Here is a 21,480-nt window from a genome sequence, read left to right on the forward strand (position 1 = left end):
TTTCGTGCAAAAAACAACAACAGACTCCCCTAAAATCACTCAAAAATGTGAGTGTAAAAATGAAAATTGAAAAATTCACAAATGTTTCCAATTTTTTTGGCTAAAACGGTTGCATCACAACACTCCATATACAATACCTTGGGGTGTCAACTTTTGAAATATATGCACGTTCATGGCAAGAGAACAAATTGGGACGTGTAAAAAATGCCCCCAAAAAGAATACAGGCAAAGAAGATTTGTAAAATTTGAAAAAAAAACAAGTCAGAAGTTTGGCATTGCACCCCCCCAAACAACCCAACAAGCCTATGCATAGGTGGTATCACTGTACTCAGCAGATGTTGCTGAACACATATTAGGGTGTTCTTGGTCAGTAACACATAACAGGAACTGAGAAACCATGCCTAAAGTACAATGGGAGAGAAAAACACAAAGAAATGACTACTCAAAAGTTTAACAAATACTGGTGGTAGAATTAGTGCATGGAAAGTGTTAAAATACCACCATTTAAAAATACCATAGAGTGTCTTCTTTTCAAAAATATATGTTTTGATGGAGGTAAATTACATTGGCCGGCTTCAGAAATTTCCCAAATAGGACATGTGTGCATGCTGACCAGCTGTGAAAATCCCAAGTTGGAAAACTGGAATGCACACCCTCCAAATAAGGTATTTTAACCCCCAGAGAACCTGACACACCTATACATAGGTATGGTGTTTAGCATGGGTGTTTTTTGGCGGTTCAAGTTAGAAAGTGTTTTTTTTGTTTAAAAAAAGATTTTCCATCATATTTTATAAAAACGTTTTTATAGTAAATTATAGGATATGATGAAAATAACGGTATCTTTAGAAAGACCATTTAATTGCAAGAAAAACTATACATAATATAATGTGTGGGTACAGTAAATGAGCAAGAGGAAAATTACAGCTAAACACAAACACAGCAGAAATGTAAAAACAGCCCTGGTCCCAAATGGTAAGAAAATTGAAAAACTGTCTGGTCACTAAGGGGTTAAACTACTAGGAATTGACAACACTGCTGATTAATTTATCACATAATCATTTGTTTCTATTGTCTTAAACCAACACTCGCTGCTGAATTATTTTTTTTGTAATTTACACTAAATATACCTCGCAAGACGGCTGTAACAAGAAAATAAGCACATTCTATTTATAGATTATTTAAGTCATGACATATGTTGAGAAACAGACTTACTGTATGTTGCTAAAGAAACGTGAACCGACTTCCACACTTGCGCTATCCCAATGGGATGCTATTTCAACATAGGTGCCTGACGGCATCTAACTTCAGGTAAATGCTTAAAAAGCTATTCCCCAGTGGGACCTAGATCCATCCAGATTCAAACACCTCCCAAACTAATGTCGGTTTCCGTTTTCTTGGAGGTCATGTCCTGTAGGGACCTCTCTATGGTCAGCACATTTTTCCATTGACATTCAAAGTTCTCCTGGTCACCATAAGCAAATTTGGAAGATTATATTTGCCCTCAAACCTCCTGCTTTGAGTTGCCAATATTCCTCTGTGGTTCACTGTATTTGCTAGCAATTGATAGGTAACTGAACTCAAAGTAATCTTTGCTATCTCGAATGGGATCTCATAGTTGAAGATGGATTCAGTTGAACCAAGACCAAATCTTAAGGATTCAAGGAGAAATATCCAAAACAAATAAAAATCAGACACTCCACAACCACTCTGATACAGGTTATAGGATTTGCCCACTAATCAATATACAGAAAGAAATTGAACTCCCTAAAGAAACTGAATCTCTATGAAGCATAACTTCATCCGTCTGAGTTTACTGCACTACCAAGAACAGACTGTTTTATGCAAGTCCAAGTGAATGTTGTTGTTGTTGACAGGTCCTCAATGGTTGAACAGTCATTAAACCAATTTACTGAAGCAGAGTGGCTCATTATTAGACACAAAAAACAAGAATCCCAAGCAACGTGGACTGATTTCTCAAGGTGACTGTACATTTTACCAATTGCAAACAATCTAGTTTACAAAACTGAACTAACCTCTTTATAACCGTGCTGAGGTTTCATAATTCAGGTACAAGCAAACATGAAGATACCACTTAAACATGGGTTGATTAAGTATGCAAAGCTTTATATAATAATTTTTTTTTTAAACCCAGACACCAATATGATTAAGCAACAAATAGGCATAGCAAAAACAAAAACCTGAAACATTGACATCAATCATAATAACCAAAAAATAAATAAATAAATAATAAAAAAAACAAAAACAAAAAAAAAAACACTGTCTGGGGCCTATATAAAGCCATAGCATAAATAAATCCCTCCTCAACAGCACAGGTAAAAGAACGGATCTCGGGCTATGGATTCTATGATAGTTGCGCTTTGAGATATACAGGTTTGTTAAACTAATATGCATATGCCCACCCAGAATCCTTTTGTGGTAGTAACATCACTGCAAATTTGTGGAAAAGCAAGTCCTATGGCTTGACTGGTGTGCAGATTTTTGTTCAACGTTGTATTAACTATCCACAGACTTCAGGTGGAAGGGGTTTTCAATCACAAGTTTTTCCCCCACCATAACCTTGTTGGTTTGAGAGAGCGATGGAGAGACAGAGATAGATAGTGCCTCACACACTACCTAGCAGAATGCACCACATGCCTCTAAGGATTTGAAGTTACTGGCTGGCAACACTGGAGGGGCACGGCCCTGTCTCCGCACCAAATTGATAGTCAAAGCTCTGGTCAAAAGTGAAAGACCAGGATGTCCCGGGCTTGCCTACTCACTCTTCTGATGAAGAGGATCCTTATCCACTCTCAATCCTTGACAAGTGGTAAGCAGGAAACTCTGACTCTAAAGAGGATGACGACTAGAATGATAGGACATCGCGTATCCACATACATCCAGGGCTCAGTAGTGGGCAAAGCTCAGACACAGAAAATCCTTCTCTACTAGAGGATAACATATTCTTGGACACCAGTGGTGATCCACTGTTTGGCCCACAGTATCTATAGAAAGCATCCTAGATCCTCAGAATGGTCACTACCAAACCACCTGGCTAAATTTATAAATCTTTATTAGACAACCTGGTGCGCAACCACCTGTGGGCAGAATGCCCCCAATCAACCTTGCCTGACAAAATATGCCAGACCCCTGCATTTGACAACCATGATCATCTTTATATCGCGAACAGGACGTTACCCGAGGAAAGGCATTGAACACAGATTTAAAATGATGCAAGATAAGCTCAGAGATATCCTCATCCCATTAGTAAAGATACTCTACTTTTTAGATCAAGCCCTGTCTCAAGGTAACCAACTAGATCCAAATGACATCAAAGAATGGGTGCAACATTCCATGTCTGCTAGGCAATGCGAAAGCGCAGATTTTACGCATGGATTCAAAACTTTCTGATCTTGCAACAAAGGATTTGGTCCCCCAAGCTCAAGGGCTCCTGTTCAGAGAACCGTTCACACAAGAGCTACAAAAGCACGTGAACCTTCACTTTAAATAAAGGCCCAAACGTCCCTAAAGAAGGTGTTCTGCCCAACTTTAGGCAAAAGGGTTTTTGGCAGGGCTGATCAGCAGAGTGGTTGTGGCAGCAGCCAAATCCAGCAGGGCCCAAAGAAGAGACTGCCTCATTCTTCTTACCAGGCACCTCTACCATTTCATAAACTTACGACAACTCAATGCCTTTGTGCTCTACAGACATTTTAAAACGGAGAGCATACATCCCTGGCATGAACTCCTCCAGAAAGAAGAGTGGTTCACGCATCGTGATCTGAAAGACACCTAACATTCAGTACCGGTCGCACAGGAGAGTCATTGATTTCTGCAGTTTCTTTGGAAATATCAACAGTGTCAATTCACCTGCCTTCCTCTCGGGCTCTGTGGTGCTTCACAAAGCTCCAGGTAAATCACATCTCGACAACATTCATGCCAATCTATGGCGATGGGGCACACATTGTACAGAGGGCTTTGGTCGGAGATAGAAGCGGACCTTCACATCAACTGTTTGAAACTCATTACGGGGTCTTTTGCGATTCAGAGTCTGTCGGACTATTGCACACTGCTGAACATTGACAATATCTCAACAGTACATGTCAATCAGCGCGGTGGAACAAGATAAGAGTCCTTTCATATGAAAGACATCTAGCAGTTCTAGTTCGGTCAGAAAGACAGTCACTAGCCGTTTATTTAATCCTGAAATGTAAACATCAGTTTCAACAGCACTGCAATGTTTTAGATTGCATGGTTTAAACTCCCATGTTGAAACAATGTCAACAGGAATGTTTCACAGTAACAAATCATAATTCCTTTCCATCACCTATAGTGCTGGCATAATCTGTAACAAGTAACGCTATAAATTTACCAGATACTCCTGATCATTGGTTTTCTCGGTTTAACTTGCTTAGTTCCAGGTTTGATGGAGGGAAGAAGAAAAATAAATAAAAACACAATTTTCAAAAATCCAAAAACACCACACAGACTTCTGCTACTTCTTCAAATTTGAATAACTTAATATGTCCTGGGCCGTGTACTCCACACCTTTGATTAAGTTAGAACAGTGAATTAACATAATATTTCTCCTATTCTGGATAGGAGTGAGGCACAAATTACAAAGGTCTTCTTTCCTTCGAGGTCACAAATCTAGGCAGAACCTTTAGTCTTTGGTTCCTGGGATCAGTCACTAATGTCACCTCACTTCTCTCAATTGCATCTCTATTTCCGCACCCCCACCAAATAAACATCAAGAACAACTAAAGTGTATACCCCTGCAAAGAAATAAAATAGATTCCAATTAAGAAAGGCAAAAATAAAATAAAGTTTATGCAAACCCCTTTATATAATTTATGTAGAGCTCTGACAGCTACATTTACTGGTCTAGGATTGAATGACCTATTGGATGTAAATTACTCTGTAGAGCAGTAGCTACAGGAAGCCAGTAAACTCATACATAATGAAGGACAGTTACTGCATTTTACCAACAGAACACAGCAATTAAAGGACACAGTGGTGTTTCAGAAGAGAGCAGGCTAAAATAGAGCATATTGCTGCAATTACAGTTCTGTTTTAATTCATTTTATTTTAATGGTACACTCCAAGCACCATAACCTCTACATTGTAAAGGAACACTGTAAGCACCTTCACCACTTCAATGGATTGAAATGGTTTTGGTGCCTGGTGTTCATGAGCACCAGGTCCCGCATCGCTACTAAATGGTTCCTCCACATTTAGGAGAGATTTGTAGATTTCCCAGCAGCTTGTGACTCAGCCTACAAGTATGAAAAGGCGGAGACCAAGCTATTGTCCTCCTCAAGCCAAAGCAGAGGGAAGTGATTGGTTGAGAGCATCAGCAATTTGTTGAAGTGATTATAGTGCTTACCGCATTCCGCTCAAGTAGTGGGTTTTGGTGCGTACAGAGTTACTTCAGCTACTTTGACCTTAAATTTGAAATTCACTTAGAATGCTCATTATAGTTAATAACCTCGGTAGATTCTACTCCTTTTCTCTGGTAATGTAACATGTATGCTTTTCCTCGTTAAGACCAATGGTTTTTGAATGTCTTCATGTTTGGGTTTCACTCTGCATTTTTACAGGAGCACCTCCATTGGCGGTCATACTGAGTCACTAGAAGCAGGTTATCTCTGTGACGTAAACACTGCCATTCCTGCAGTATGGCAAGGTTTTCAACCACCGTGTTAAAACAAGGAGAGCGTATCACCCCAAACCACTTCATTGAAATAAAAATTGGTCTGGGTGCCTATAGTGTCCCTTTAATAAAATCAGCTGCCCCTGCACTCTGCCAGCACAGTGATTTGCAAAAATCCACTGCCCCATAAACAAGACTATCTGTAAGCATCAATTGGAGCAGGCTGTATAAATCCTACAGGAGTAATTTGCTAGTTAAATGCATGTGTGAGAGACATATTGGGCATGAGAGACTATGTATATACAACATTTGTTGAGGGCTCTCTTAATATTAGGTGTTATGCAATTACTTACTCATGTATGCAAGGATTTGTTTTTGTTATGAATGGAAAAGTAAAATCCATGCGGTTGAGATAAGTTGCCCCTCTCCCGCTATGAATATTGTTGCCCATAATGAGAATTGGGATAAATATCAGTATTAGCAGGCCAGAGGCACATTTAGAAGCCTCTGATGTGGCACACATTGTCTACCTACAGGTTAGCCATTACTTCTAAATTAAATAACTGCTGCATGCTGCAAGTTACTTGATGTGCCATTTCCCCAGCAGGTAATGTTAATAATAGTGGGAAAACAGGCACCAGACTCTTGGAGCCATTTATCAGTGAGGGAGGGCAAAGTGAAGGAGCAGGACAGTAGGAATGGCAAAGATGTATGGAGGTGACAGACAACAAGCACTGAGCTATAGCTGTAACTGACAAACTGGATAAAGAGGGAAGTTAAAAGGGAGCAATGGAGGAATAAGAAACAAAAGGAGAACTAAAATGGAGAAAAAATAAACAAATGTTTAATTACTTTGCTCATACAGGATGTGAGGAACTGGAAGGGTGAAGCTATAGTTGGAAGTCAGGAACTATAGAAGTGAAAAAGGGCAAGAGTCAGATATCGAAGAAGGGCTGAGATCAAGGAAATGGGGAGAATATATAAATAGGTTACATTTCATGCACTTCAACAACATTTTTGCTTTGAAAACAAGAATTTTCAAATGTATTTTTTTCCCCTGTGAAATTACTCGGTTTGTTAAATAAATTGGGGGATTGTGGAGAAGTTACAAAAAGAATTGACAACTTTAAAGTGTTACTCCAATCACCAAGGTCATATTGTAGGAGTCTGTATATGTAGAGTTTCAACTCGAAAACGTCTCATATACAAAGACAGTCACTTGTGTGCCAGGGGTTAATTACACTCCCATTACATGAGCCACGGACTGCCCGGAACTCTGTTCGGAGATGCCCAATGTAATTTCGGTGCATATTTTATATCTACCGTCTATGCACACACACTCCATACCCTCATTTTACTTATTCAGCCAGTTCCTAATTTGGTTTTCAATTTCCTTTTTTTTTTTTTTTTTTTTTAATCTTTTTTTAATTTCTCTCCTCTGCCCACACATCATGCTTTCCCTAACCTCGCAGGCTCAAATTGCACCCAGACACTCTGAGTCAGTGAAACGGTACAATCACAGACTTCGACCATTATCTAAATGGTAGAAAAATAAATCAATAAATATTAAAAAGAGAAATATATGACACTATAGGCACTCAAACCACTTTATATCATTAAGTGACCTGTACTGCTCTGTCTCCTTAAATGAACACTTTAGTGTCAGAAATACATATTTGTATAAAAGTAATACACTAATGGGTATTAATTTTGTAAAAGGGTTAAATACCACTTTTTTTTTTTACTTACCCAATTCCAGCACCGCCTTTCCCTACGTTAGCAGATAGAGGGGGGAGGGCAGAGGGTTCTTCATGCTGGGTGTCCAGCGTTGTTTCAGAGTCAAACGCAGTGGAACTCCAGGAAGCACCACTAGTTCCTGTCTGGTAGAAATTCCCTCTTGCACTTTTAAAAGTGCAACATTTCCAAGAGAGTAGTTTCTCTAAAACTGCAGTGTTTTACATTGCCGGACTAAGGGGGAATAGAGACACTGCACCCAGATCACTTCAATGAGATGAAGTGGTCTGGATGCCCTTAGTGTTCCCTTTAACCTTTCAATGTTTACATTGGGCTTTCACATATGCGTGTACCCTTTCACTGTACCACTAAGTAGCTTGATAAATTAAATCTATTCCTTTTGGTCAAACTGTGATCCTCCCACCCCCCCCCCCCCCCCCCTCATTGTGCACAAGTTATTCAATATGAAGGCAAAAGGTGTATGTATTCTAAATACAAATGTACACTAAAAGCGGTCATGGGTATTAAAAAAAAAAAAAAAAACCCACAGAGGCTTCGATAAAGACTAAACTTGGAATCGGTGCCTATTATTGAACTCTAGGCCTGCCAACTTGTGTTTGGCAACCTGGTACCAGTCCAGCATCCAGGCAATAAACGTGACCATACGGAATATTCCAGGTGTTTACATTTCACGCGTCAACTCGAACGATCAATACTGCACTGATGAGTTGTAAGGTATGAAATGATGCCTGGAGTGCAGTTTATCCTTTACTGGCATTTATAGTGGTAGTTAAGTTTTTCAGGGCACCATTAAGAGTCCTATTTCCACAGGGCTACTAAATACTCAGATCTATCCTTACAAGGGATTGACCGGTATGGTTGTTGTGTTTTATCATATATCTTATTAAAAACAAATTTTATTAATCCCCCAAATTATCAGGAAGAAATCAGAGGAATTACTATGTAGTAATGCTTATCTTGCAGGATCTAAGAATTCATGCAGATACAGTATAAGACAGATTAATGTACAAGGTGGCATGTCAACTATCCCCTGCCAGGTGTTTAAGGCTGAACTGGTTAAACAGCCACAAGAATGGAGATCATTTGAAATAATTTATTCATTGAAAATGTGTACACTGGTATTTTAGAATAAATTATACAATCTCTAAAGCAGTGATGGCCAACCTTGACACCATAAATATTTTCTGGACTATATTTCCCATGATGCTCAGCTAGCTTTTTAGGTTAGCCATCACTGCCCTATAGTGTATATAAAATAAAAAAAAATTCTAGCTCCCCCCCCCCAAATATAGTAAAATCTTATCTTTATGCCAGTCTGCAAGTGTTTACAGCAAAAAGCCTGAAGGTAATGATTCTACTCACCAGAATAAATACAATAAGCTGTAGTTGTTCTGGTGACTATAGTGTCCCTTTAACCCTGCCAAAACTGGAATGACTTTCTTACTTACTTGTGCCTTTTACAATCCCCCAAAGTGCATCTCTGATTTTTCCCTCATAGCCTCCATTATCCCCATCTGCAAATTTCAACTTCTTTAAAACTCATAATATCCAGCTGCTCCCCACTGATTCGCTTATCTTTACCAAGCTGTATTATTGTAAATCTATTCTTGTTGATCATCCGCACTACTCCACTGTTACCATAAACAAAATCCAAACACTGCTACCCAAATACACCGTATGTACATGCCAAGAGCAGTGAGAATTCAAAGTGAATTTCAAATTTAAGGTCACAGTAGCCGATATGACAGCATAACAATATTTCCAGCTTGTCCATTTCAACCATAAGGCAGGCGCTGAAAAATCCCAGGCGCCAGGTTGCTAAAAGCATTTTGTCCCGGCGCCTGCATGTTTGTCAACCTGTTCAGCCGAGGAAGCATGGAGGGAGCGTGAAGGCAGAAGCGGCTATCTTCGAGATCTTCTTGCACTGCTCCCTCGTGCGCCCTGCTGTGATGCCAGGATATGAGATCACTGCGGCATCACTAAACAGTGCGCAAGGGAGCAGAGCAAGAAGAGTTCAAAGGTTGCAGGATCACAGCTGCCACACTGGACCTCAGGGAAAGGAACCACTCCAGCTCTCCTAAAAGTAGGGAGGCTGGGTAGACAAGTTTAAAATAAATAAAATGTTTTTAAAGAAACCACACACACACCCAACAATGTGTGAGTGTATATTAGTATTAATGCGTTTAGGTGATCTGCCCCGTTCCAATTGCATGGGAAAAGTGTTTTTTTCCACCACACTTTGTCGGTCTTGCTCTACCCACCTCCATGGCGGAGATAATCTTGATCTCAGTCAAGCCAATGCTTTCCCATATGAAAGCACTGGGAGGCAATTGCGCATGAGTGAGTCAGCATCTCCTCATAGACAGGCTTTGAATCGATGCATCTCTTAGGGTGAACAGTGAGTGCCAGCGTGGAGACGCTAAATGCAGGAATCATCTCTAGTGGTCGTCTGAGTGACTTTCATTAGAGGTGTTAAAAGGCAACTATGTAAACACTGCCTTTTCTCTCCGAAGAGGCAGTGTTTACATTTTAAAAGCCCGCAGGGACAGGCTGTAGACACCAGAACTTAGGGACCTAACTTTGTTTTTTAGCTGGTTCCTAGATTCCAAGCAAATTTATTGAGGAACAATAAATGTTAAGGAACAATTTGGGCACCATAATACCTTTCTTGAAGCTGTGATGGTGTCAGGAACCCCAGTATCCTGCACCTGATCGCTTTGCCCAGTGTCCTCTAGATTTGAAATTGACTTTGAATTCTTATTTTAGTAAATAAACTTTTCTGTTTACAATTTTCTGTTATCTCTGAAAAACACCCTACGTCTTTTCGTATATCTCCAAATGAGTCTTGCTACTATCTCCCCTCCACATTCTTACAACCTTCTCCTAAAACAACAGTATTATAGTCACCTTAGATAATTTTGTGAATTTCTTAGAACCATTCTTTATTCAAATACCAGCTTTTGTTACATCTGTAACCACTTTGCCTCTAACCTCCTGTGGATCTATGTGGCCTCTTTCTTTTTCCTCCTGCCATTACCCAATATTTAGATTTCCTTTTCCCAACAATTTTTCTAATCCAATTTTATGGTTTGCGTTTAATTTTTAATGTAAAATGTGCCAATTTTTTTATGTTTAACATACTGAATAGAGAAGTTTTACATGCAATCCAACTAAAGAACTATAAGGTGTTCTCAGTATATAAAACTGTGTGGACTGGTAATCTTTTGTTACTGTTTACAAACTGTACGAATTGTCCAAAGCCTTTATGTCAACACACCTAGAACATTTACACACAGGAGATGGAATACTCCGGTCTCTCGCAGTCGCATACCAATGTCTGTATAAGGGAACCAAGGCAAACATTCGGTTACAGAAAAGGAAAAGACATCGGGAATCAGAGCTGCTGAAGAATTAGGTGACAATAAGGACAATGTCACAAGGTTAAAATTCCAAGCATGGATTAAAAGTTTCTATGTGCGTGTGTAAAATAATTATATATATATATATACACACATACATACACATACACACACACATATACACATACATACATACACACACACACACAAAGACAGCTGTAATGTACACACAACTGGTGATTACGGACATTGTTTAACCCCTTAAGGACCAAACTTCTGGAATAAAAGGGAATCATGACGTGTCACACACGTCATGTGTCCTTAAGGGGCTAAAAAAAAAAAAAAAAAAAAAAAAAAAAAAAAAAAGGCACCCCCAAAAAACACCCAGTCTCTTTGGAAAGTTCCTGAAATTTCATCTACACATTGTGCTAGCAAATGTATAAATTGGCAGATTTTTTGGGGGGGCTTGTGGGATCCTCCTTCGACCTGTACACGATGCTGTACTCTCGTGCGAGTTCGACAGATTGCCTTTAATTTGCAAAGTCAGCAAAAATTGCTTGAGTAGCAATCCTACTTTCTGATACTCCAGATTAAAAAAAACAGCATTTACAGTAGCAGCTAACCAAAAGGTGGATCCCAGGATTTTGTAGAACTAGACCGCCCCAAACAAACTCAAAGGCAAAGCATCACTGGAGATGTGTTCCTACAACAGTTGGAGATATACTGTTACATGCCTCTGCTTTACAGCAACATTAAAAGGCACAATAAAATGTTTACTTCATACATTTTAGTAAACAGAAAGTTTGAAATTGCAATTTGAACCTGCCAAAATTAAATACACAACTGTCCTAAAGAATTACACACACACACACACACACACACACACACACACACACACGTATCATAATCACTACAGCCCAGTGTTGTGGTTGTGATTGTAGGAGTATCCAGGCCCTGTTTCCTGGGTAAGTAGGGAGGGCCTTTCATGGCTGGTAATGTGCACCTGGCTTTTACAGAACTGCAGATGCCAGATACCTCTAGCAATCCATTGGCGAAGAGCGTCAGCTGATCACTCTCAGCCAATGAATGCAACTTTGTGCATAGATCAAACGGAATTTACATTAGCCAGCTCAGAATTCTTACTCTGGGCTGGCTAATGTCCCGGCCAGAGACTACATCTCCGTCAGGCAAGGCATTCCATCTAGTATGGGCAGCGTTTCGTAACTCCAGGAACCAATAGCACTTCAAATCACTAAAGTGGTCACTGTGCCTTAAGTAATCCTTTAAAAAGGAAGACAGTTTCTACCAGTAGCGCCCACTGGTCTGCCCTCAGGACCATGCAGGGATTGTAGCTGAAGAGCTCCTTGCATAGGATGCTGTGCTGCCCAGGACACTTCCCAAATGCCCCCAGATGCAGGACATCAGGGAATTAAATCTGGATGGTAGCCTGATGTAGGAAAGTGCCAGGCAAAGAATCACGCACTGGTTTCTGCAGTGCACCCTACAGAAGCGGACTTCACCAGTTCTCTCTTTAGTTAACAACCCTGTAAATCACTTCAGAGGCCAAACAATGCTATTAAAAGAATGAATGCACAATGTCCAGGAGTAAGAAAACCAACAGACAATAGATAGAAGGGATTAAAGAATGTGTTGCCCACACTTTTCCGTATAATTTTTGCTGAATTTAGTAAATCTGTTGGTTTTGTTCATCTGCTACTTCTTTTGCGCTCTAACCATCAGTTTAAATTAAGCCAATTCTTATAGATGCAGTTTATTTATGGCATCTTTTTGCCACTCAATAGAAAAGTGTTCAGTTTCACTGTATCTCTTTATCTCCACCACTTTAAATTTGCCAGTCTTCAGAAATTGAATTTTTTCGAAAATCTGGAGGGGATTTATTATGAACAATGCCAAACGACAAAATATTGAAGTAGAAAGATGCTGAGATTAGGATACTTCAGTACCAAAAATAAATAAAATACACTTCTATGCAGACAAATTGATCTCAAAGCACTAGAGCTCCTCAATGGTTTGGTTTACAGACAAAATTTGGAAAGAAAAAAAAAAATAATGAAATAGGCGACACTACAACGTCGTGCATCAAGTATTCTAGCTGCACTTGTTCATGTTTTTTCTAAATTTTGTGAATCAAAATAATGACATTTGTGAACTGTCATTTATATACCCCACACTTTCTTGGCTGTACTAATCCATATAAATGAATGTGGCTATGAGGTTCTTGAATATGGTCCAGCTACTGGTTAGTTCTAGAACTTGTTATATGAATGATGCAGTAAACAAAATGACTTATTTTAGACCAAAAGTGCTCGAGAACTTGATCCCACATGCTGCAAATAGTGTGATTTAAAGCTATTCGTTCAAAACTCCTGTGTTCAGCCTGCGATAACCATAACATTCCTATTTTTTTCCCCCTTTCTGGAAAATTAGAACCATACACCTATCTCTACTATTCCATTGTACATACCTGCAAACAGACTTACTTTAAAATATCCCCCTTCATAAAGAGTATTGGGGGGTCCGAAGATAGCCACTTCCCAGTTGTAAAGGTCACTCTCATCCACCAGTGTGATACGGAAACCCTCAACTGGCTCCTCTTGTAGGGACTTCAGTTCCAACATCAGTGCCTTCTGAGAGCTTGTCATCTGTTTCTGGGCCATGGTGGGCTACAGAGACGCACAACAGCTAAGACACACCAGGTGGGGAAAGGTAGGTGGAAGATAGTATTTTGTTCCAATATACTAAATCAAGAACTGCTTTGGAGTGGCTGTACGTACAGCAGGAATGACTTTTTGTCTTCAAATTACAAACTGGGATGTAAACAAAACAAATTAGGTGTGGGGAAAAAAATAAAATAAAATCAGTACTAGTTCAGAGTACAAGGTAATTTCCAGGGCATCAGGGACCGACAAGATTCTTTCTCCAGTACTGCACTTATCTAGATAGTCACTTTAGAGAGTCATAGTGATATATCTTTTTTAATTATTAAAGGACCATAAAGTCTTTTATAAAGTCTTCTCTCCGATGGCCCTGTGAGCAAATTACAGCTTGGTGGAAAACCTATAAAGACCTTTTAAATCAGAAACCCTAGTAACTAGACCCTCAATGACCCCAGGTGTGTGGACACTTGCACTTCTAAGAGGAAGCTGGTAAATAAATCCTCAGTTCCTTTTCTTTCTGTAACCTAGGAGTCCACTCCCAGTAGCCTTTATTTGGAGGAACCAGGTGAGTGCACACTCTGTGGCACTTTCTGGTATTGTTCAGTTCTAACTATTAGGGCTGTGACCTATCTCCCAAGGTTTCAGGAGAGGATTTGACTACAGTTCTGTGTCTCCTGGGGACCCATGTGAGGGTGGCTTCCTGGTTAGGATGTACTACCTCTCTCGTGCCCTGGTCAGAATATCCTTGGTGAGGCTGGTCTCTCTCTGGGGGCCCTGTCCTGTGAAGCCGCTCTCTCTCTCTCTCTCTCTCTCTCTCTCTCTGGGGGCCCTGTGAAGCTGCTCTCTCTCTCTCTGGGGGCCCTGTGAAGCTGCGCTCTCTCTCTCTCTCTCTCTCTCTCTCTGGGGGCCCTGTGAAGCTGCTCTCTCTCTCTGGGGGCCCTGTGAAGCTGCTCTCTCTCTCTCTCTCTCTCTCTCTCTCTCTCTGGGGGCCCTGTGAAACTGCTCTCTCTCTCTCTCTGGGGGCCCTGTGAAACTGCTCTCTCTCTCTCTCTGGGGGCCCTGTGAAACTGCTCTCTCTCTCTCTCTCTGGGGGCCCTGTGAAACTGCTCTCTCTCTCTCTCTCTCTCTCTGGGGGCCCTGTGAAACTGCTCTCTCTCTCTCTCTCTCTCTGGGGGCCCTGTGAAACTGCTCTCTCTCTCTCTCTCTCTGGGGGCCCTGTGAAACTGCTCTCTCTCTCTCTCTCTCTCTCTCTCTCTGGGGGCCCTGTGAAACTGCTCTCTCTCTCTGGGGGCCCTGTGAAACTGCCCTCTCTCTCTCTCTCACTCTCTGGGGGCCCTGTGAAACTGCTCTCACTCTCTGGGGGCCCTGTGAAACTGCTCTCACTCTCTGGGGGCCCTGTGAAACTGCTCTCACTATCTGGGGGCCCTGTGAAACTGCTCTCACTATCTGGGGGCCCTGTGAAACTGCTCTCACTCTCTGGGGGCCCTGTGAAACTGCTCTCTCTCACTCTCTGGGGGCCCTGTGAAACTGCTCTCTCTCTCTCTCTGGGGGCCCTGTGAAACTGCTCTCTCTCTCTGGGGGCCCTGTGAAACTGCTCTCTCTCTCTGGGGGCCCTGTGAAACTGCTCTCTCTCTCTCTGGGGGCCCTGTGAAACTGCTCTCTCTCTCTCTCTCTGGGGGCCCTGTGAAACTGCTCTCTCTCTCTCTCTGGGGGCCCTGTGAAACTGCTCTCTCTCTCTCTCTCTCTGGGGGCCCTGTGAAACTGCTCTCTCTCTCTCTGGGGGCCCTGTGAAACTGCTCTCTCTCTCTCTCTCTCTCTCTCTGGGGGCCCTGTGAAACTGCTCTCCCTCTCTCTCTCTGGGGGCCCTGTGAAACTGCTCTCCCTCTCTCTCTCTCTCTCTCTCTCTGGGGGCCCTGTGAAACTGCTCTCTCTCTCTCTCTCTCTCTCTCTCTGGGGGCCCTGTGAAACTGCTCTCTCTCTCTCTCTCTCTCTGGGGGCCCTGTGAAACTGCTCTCTCTCTCTGGGGGCCCTGTGAAACTGCTCTCTCTCTCTCTCTGGGGGCCCTGTGAAACTGCTCTCTCTCTCTCTCTCTGGGGGCCCTGTGAAACTGCTCTCTCTCTCTCGGGGCCCTGTGAAACTGCTCTCTCTCGGGGCCCTGTGAAACTGCTCTCTCTCGGGGCCCTGTGAAACTGCTTTCTCTCGGGGCCCTGTGAAACTGCTTTCTCTCGGGGCCCTGTGAAACTGCTTTCTCTCGGGGCCCTGTGAAACTGCTTTCTCTCGGGGCCCTGTGAAACTGCTTTCTCTCGGGGCCCTGTGAAACTGCTCTCTGGGGGCCCTGTGAAACTGCTCTCTGGGGGCCCTGTGTGTGTGTGTGTGTGTGTGTGTGTGTGTGTGTGTGTGTGTGTCTCTCTCTCTCTCTCTCTCTCTGGGGGTCGTGTGTCTCTCTCTCTCTCTCTGGGGGTCGTGTGTGTGTCTCTCTCTCTCTCTCTAGGGGTCCTGTGAAGCTGCTCTCTCTCTCTGTGTGGGGGCCCTGTGTGTGTGTGTGTCTCTCTCTCTCTGGGGGCCCTGTGTGTCTCTCTCTCTCTGGGTGCCCTGTGTGTCTCTCTCTCTGGGTGCCCTGTGTGTCTCTCTCTCTGGGTGCCCTGTGTGTGTCTCTCTCTCTCTCTCTGGGTGCCCTGTGTGTCTCTCTCTCTCTCTCTCTCTCTCTGGGTGCCCTGTGTGTCTCTCTCTCTCTTTCTCTCTCTCTCTGGGTGCCCTGTGTGTCTCTCTCTCTCTCTCTCTCTCTCTGGGTGCCCTGTGTGTCTCTCTCTCTCTTTCTCTCTCTGGGGGTCCTGTGAAGCTGCTCTCTCTCTCTCTCTCTTTCTCTCTCTGGGGGTCCTGTGAAGCTGCTCTCTCTCTCTCTCTCTCTCTCTCTCTCTGGGGGCCCTGTGTGTGTGTGTGTGTGTGTGTGTCTCTCTCTCTCTCTCTCTCTGGGGGCCCTGTGTGTGTGTGTGTCTCTCTCTCTCTCTCTCTGGGGGCCCTGTGTGTGTCTCTCTGTGTCTCTCTGGGGGCCCTGTGTGTCTCTCTCTCTCTGGGGGTCCTGTGAAGCTGCTCTCTCTCTCTCTCTCTCTCTCTGGGGGCCCTGTGTGTGTGTGTGTGTGTCTCTCTCTCTCTCTGGGGGCCCTGTGTGTGTCTCTCTGTGTGTCTCTGGGGGTCCTGTGTGTCTCTATTTAGGGACCCTGCTGAGCCTGTTGTCCCTCGCTGAGAGCGGCCTCTATGTGCCCATACAAGGTGGAGCAGTCCCGGTCCTGCGCCCGGTGGGTGAGGGGATGATGGCCTGGGTGTTGCAGGACGCACTCAGTGATCAGGCCCGGCTCCCGGGGACTCCTGCCCGGCGCTGTCAGTGCTGTGTGGGGGGGCTGTGGGGGGGTCGGTGGGGACTCGCTGGCTCCGTGTCTTCGCTCCCAGCTGGACCTGAGCGGGGACCTGCCAGTTCCTTTTGTGACGTCACGAGCGCGGTGACATCACGGCCCCGCCCAGTCAGGGAGGGAGGGGGAGGCTCAGTGCGATTCAATCTGTTTACACTCACCCTCAGGGGAGTGAGCTCACACTGTGCTGCTATATTCAGTATGCTCAGTGTGAGCCAGTCACTATAGACTCACCTGGTATCTATATCTGTGATCTACTCTGCTCACCCTCAGGGGAGTGAGCTCACACTGTGCTGCTATATTCAGTATGCTCAGTGTGAGCCAGTCACTATAGACTCACCTGGTATCTATATCTGTGATCTACTCTGCTCACACTCAGGGGAGTGAGCACTCACTGCTATATATCAACTGTATGGCTCAGGCTGGATACCCACCCTCAGGGGAGTGAGCATTCACTACTATATATCAACTGTATGCCTCAGGCTGGATACCCACCCTCAGGGGAGTGAGCACTCACTGCTATATATCAACTGTATAGCTCAGGCTGGATACCCACCCTTAGGGAAGTGAGCACTCACTGCTATATATCAACTGTATAGCTCAGGCTGGATACCCACCCTCAGGGGAGTGAGCACTCACTGCTATATATCAACTGTATAGCTCAGGCTGGATACCCACCCTCAGGGGAGTGAGCACTCACTGCTATATATCAACTGTATAGCTCAGGCTGGATACCCACCCTCAGGGGAGTGAGCACTCACTGCTATATATCAACTGTATGGCTCAGGCTGGATACCCACCCTCAGGGGAGTGAGCATTCACTACTATATATCAACTGTATGCCTCAGGCTGGATACCCACCCTCAGGGGAGTGAGCACTCACTGCTATATATCAACTGTATAGCTCAGGCTGGATACCCACCCTTAGGGAAGTGAGCACTCACTGCTATATATCAACTGTATAGCTCAGGCTGGATACCCACCCTCAGGGGAGTGAGCACTCACTGCTATATATCAACTGTATAGCTCAGGCTGGATACCCACCCTCAGGGGAGTGAGCACTCACTGCTATATATCAACTGTATAGCTCAGGCTGGATACCCACCCTCAGGGGAGTGAGCACTCACTGCTATATTCATTGTATAGCTCAGGCTGTATACCCACCCTTAGGGAAGTGAGCGCTCACTGCTATATTCAGTGTATAGCTCAGGCTGTATACCCACCCTTAGGGGAGTGAGCACTCAGGCCGTATACCCACCCTCAGGGGAGTGAGCACTCACTGCTATATTCAGTGTATAGCTCAGGCTGTATACCCACCCTTAGGGGAGTGAGCACTCAGGCCGTATACCCACCCTCAGGGGAGTGAGCACTCACTGCTATATTCAGTGTATAGCTCAGGCTGTATACCCATTCTCAGGGGAGTGGACACTCACTGCTATATTCAGTGTATACCTGAGGCTGTATACTCCCCCTCAGGGAAGTGAACATTCTGCCACTAAGGTTTATAAAATTGTCTTATTCTGCGTGCTATTCTATCTATAGTCACATATAAGTGTGACGTCGGCTGTGGGTTAGGGTGAGTTTAACTTTATTTTCTTTCTTTTTTCTCCCAAATGGGAGTGGTTGGACCAGCCCAGCAACAATACCAATAAGCAGTGTTTTTGTTTGGAGTAACTCTTTAATTCACAGTTTGTCTCTGTTATATTCCAGATGTAAATTACTTGTCGTCAAAGATCCGCATTTTATAATTGTAAAGCACTGTGGAATATGTTGGCGCTATAGAAATGATAATAATAATTGCTCCATGTGCTACAAATCTCCCCCTAACCTTACCTTAAACAGACGCTATAGCTATCCAGAACATTTCACTTCAGTGATGTGGTCTTGCTGCAGTGCCCCTGTCATTTTAGCCCTGCAATGTGAAACACTGCCATTTAGTAAATATGCCAATGTTTACACTGCAGGGGTAACATACCTCTAGTGAATGTCTTACTGACAGCCACTAGAGACGCTTCCATTGTGAGAATCAAGTCACACTTGGTTCTCACATATCACCTCCTCTGAATGCTTCTCATAGGGACCATTCAATTGGAGGAATGCAGCTCTCACTGCGCGTGCTCTTCTAATCCTCAGTGCTCCCCTTTTATTAACTTGATTTAGGGGTCTCTCTAATCTAAACAGTGAGAAGGACATTATAGCATTAGGAATACATGCTTGTATTCCTAACGCTATAGTGTTCTTTCAATGGAATACTTCAAGCACCAAAACCACTACAGTGCAGTAGTGGTTATGGTACCAGGGTTGTCTAAGCACACCATTGTAAAGTAGTCAAATGTTTTAGAACAGTTTGACTTCTTATCTTTGCCTCCTTTATTTCTGGCAGAGTTCTCTGTCTAAACTAAACCCAGCTGATGCTCTCAGCCAAGGAGCTACCCCTGGGGCTTTCTGCTCTCAGTCGGACGTTGTCGTGGTGGGGAGCGCTGCCAAGCGGACCCCAAGTAAGAAGTCAAACGGTTCTAAAACAGCTTGACTACTTACATGAGGAGGAGGAGGGAGGCGCCAGGGCACTCCTGCAGTGGTTATGGTGCTTAAAGTGTACTTGCAACCAATCCTCTACCTTTAAACTTACCGAGAAGAGGACTGACAACTTTTGGCTTGAGGGAAAGTATAAATGAGTGGCCTCCTTTTTGCATAAAAATCTCACAGATCCAACTCACAGTACACCGATGATATATGAGTTTGACAGATGCATACAGCTGGAGTTGCAAGGTATGATATAATTTATTCATGCAACTTTCATCAGCATGACCTCTACAGCATGATGGGGCATTCAAACTCTGCTTCCTATAACTGCATAGACATCAATATCTAATCTCATCCTGCAGTTACTTACTAACACCGCCACATTATACGTTCTCCTCATCGTATAGCAGCCTAGTTGGCCCCAGATACTCTGCTTTCACTGCAATTATCCAAGACCTCTATTGGGTGCCCCAACCATCTTTTAGACAGGACAGTACATTCTGGCCATTGACAACTATGTGAGTGGCATTACTGTCATACTCCCATAGGCCCACACACCCTACTTCCAGATTTTATACCTAGCTGTTGTTTGATATCATAATATGACTTCTAGAACATATTAGTGTTAAGGATTGGATAGGGTGGGACATAGGGTTGTTTTTTTTTTTTTAATATGGTTAAAAGAATACTGTCACCCCATTATAACTTCAGTTCATTGAAGTTGTTATGGTGCCTGAAATGTATGGGTGCAGTCTTTCCTTCAGACTTTAAACTGTTTTCCATCGGTTTAACCCTGAAGTTGATACTGGTGTATGAGAAAGGTTTTGCTGAGTGGCCAAGGATAGGCTAAGAGTGTCTGTCATTTGATATACTCAGTCTATCACAGGGAGATTGTATGTACTATAGTACAAGGATAGGAGACAGAGGGCAAATGGGGTCAGAAGAATGACAGAGCAGGCAAGGAAAAGACAAAATGGGGAACATGACCACAAGATTTAAAGGTCAAAGAAAAACCACAAAGCGAAGGAGGAACGAGAAACTTTGCGACAAATAAGGCTCCCATGAAATGGTCTAGAAACGTACAGAGGCTGCATAGATATGGTACACAGGGGAAATTGGACACTTCAAGGACAAAGAAGTCGAAGAAAGGGAAAAGACAGGATAAAAGAGAAAAAATATTGTCAGAGTAGGTAGAAAAATGAGGGGAATGAGAGGGTAAGGTAAAATGGCACATGGTATATATAATGTGTGTGTTTTCCGACAGGTCAGTCTGTGTCACTGAATTGTGATGTGTCAGTACATCTTCCCCAGGATTATAAGTAAGAGGCCACATGACTGCACGTAGCCTTGAAAGGAACAAATTGTTAGGTGGGGTTTGATGGCTGGAAGGAGGAAGTTAAGGGGTGTTTTGGTGTACAATGATAAAGTGAGAAATTACTGACAGCAAATGTAGATTACATCTTTAAAAAAATGAAGAGGAAGAGGGCTGGTTGAATCCTTTGGTGATGAACTCAGGTTGCGTGGTTGTGCAAATGTGCATTATATATGTATATATGTTTCTGTGTGTGCATGTATATGTTTGCATGAATGCATGGACTGTATTATTATTTATATATGTATGTATGTGTATATGTGAGACTGTATATAGTACTGAACGATTATGCATTATATACATTTGTGTATTGTCCTGATTAAAGTTTTTTGTTAAAACTGAAACATTGATACTTTTGTGCAAGTTTTACTTTATCTCAGCAAGAAGTCCCTGGGAGGGCTATCATTTGGATATTTTATGCTTTTTGTCGACCCGCATCCAGCATCACTATAGGACTCTGAAGTTCAGTGTTTTTACATAAATCTCAATGTTTATAGATATATACACTGAAGATGTGTGTGTGTGTGTGTGTGTGTATGAGAGTATGTTGGTGGATGCACTCAATGTAAGCATGTACTGTATCTGTGTAAATGGATGTTTAGGTTTGTTCACTGTATGTATGAGACTATGCATGTGTGTGTTTGTATTTCTGCATCTGAATGGGTGCATGCGCATGTGTGTAGGAGTGTGCTTGTGTAGGCTGCGGCTGCAGTGTCCGGGGTCATTTAAGGAAGATGGT

General features: G+C 43.1%; 1 protein-coding gene across 1 annotated transcript in view; it reads right to left on the bottom strand.

Annotated features, from left to right (window-relative positions):
• UBE2R2 (ubiquitin conjugating enzyme E2 R2) overlaps positions 1-15,240 on the bottom strand; it is a 32,312-nt gene extending 17,072 nt beyond the window's left edge. The window contains exons 1-2 of the mRNA XM_063453821.1: positions 15,062-15,240; positions 13,263-14,391 (exon numbers count right to left, since the gene is read on the bottom strand). Coding sequence (XP_063309891.1) covers positions 13,263-13,439 — 177 coding nt within the window. The 5' untranslated portion in view covers positions 13,440-14,391; positions 15,062-15,240. The remainder of the gene's footprint in view (positions 1-13,262; positions 14,392-15,061) is intronic.
• Positions 15,241-21,480: the final 6,240 nt, after the last annotated feature.

The sequence above is a fragment of the Pelobates fuscus genome, chromosome 5 (genome assembly GCF_036172605.1).
Source record: "Pelobates fuscus isolate aPelFus1 chromosome 5, aPelFus1.pri, whole genome shotgun sequence".
NCBI classification, from domain to species: domain Eukaryota; kingdom Metazoa; phylum Chordata; class Amphibia; order Anura; family Pelobatidae; genus Pelobates; species Pelobates fuscus.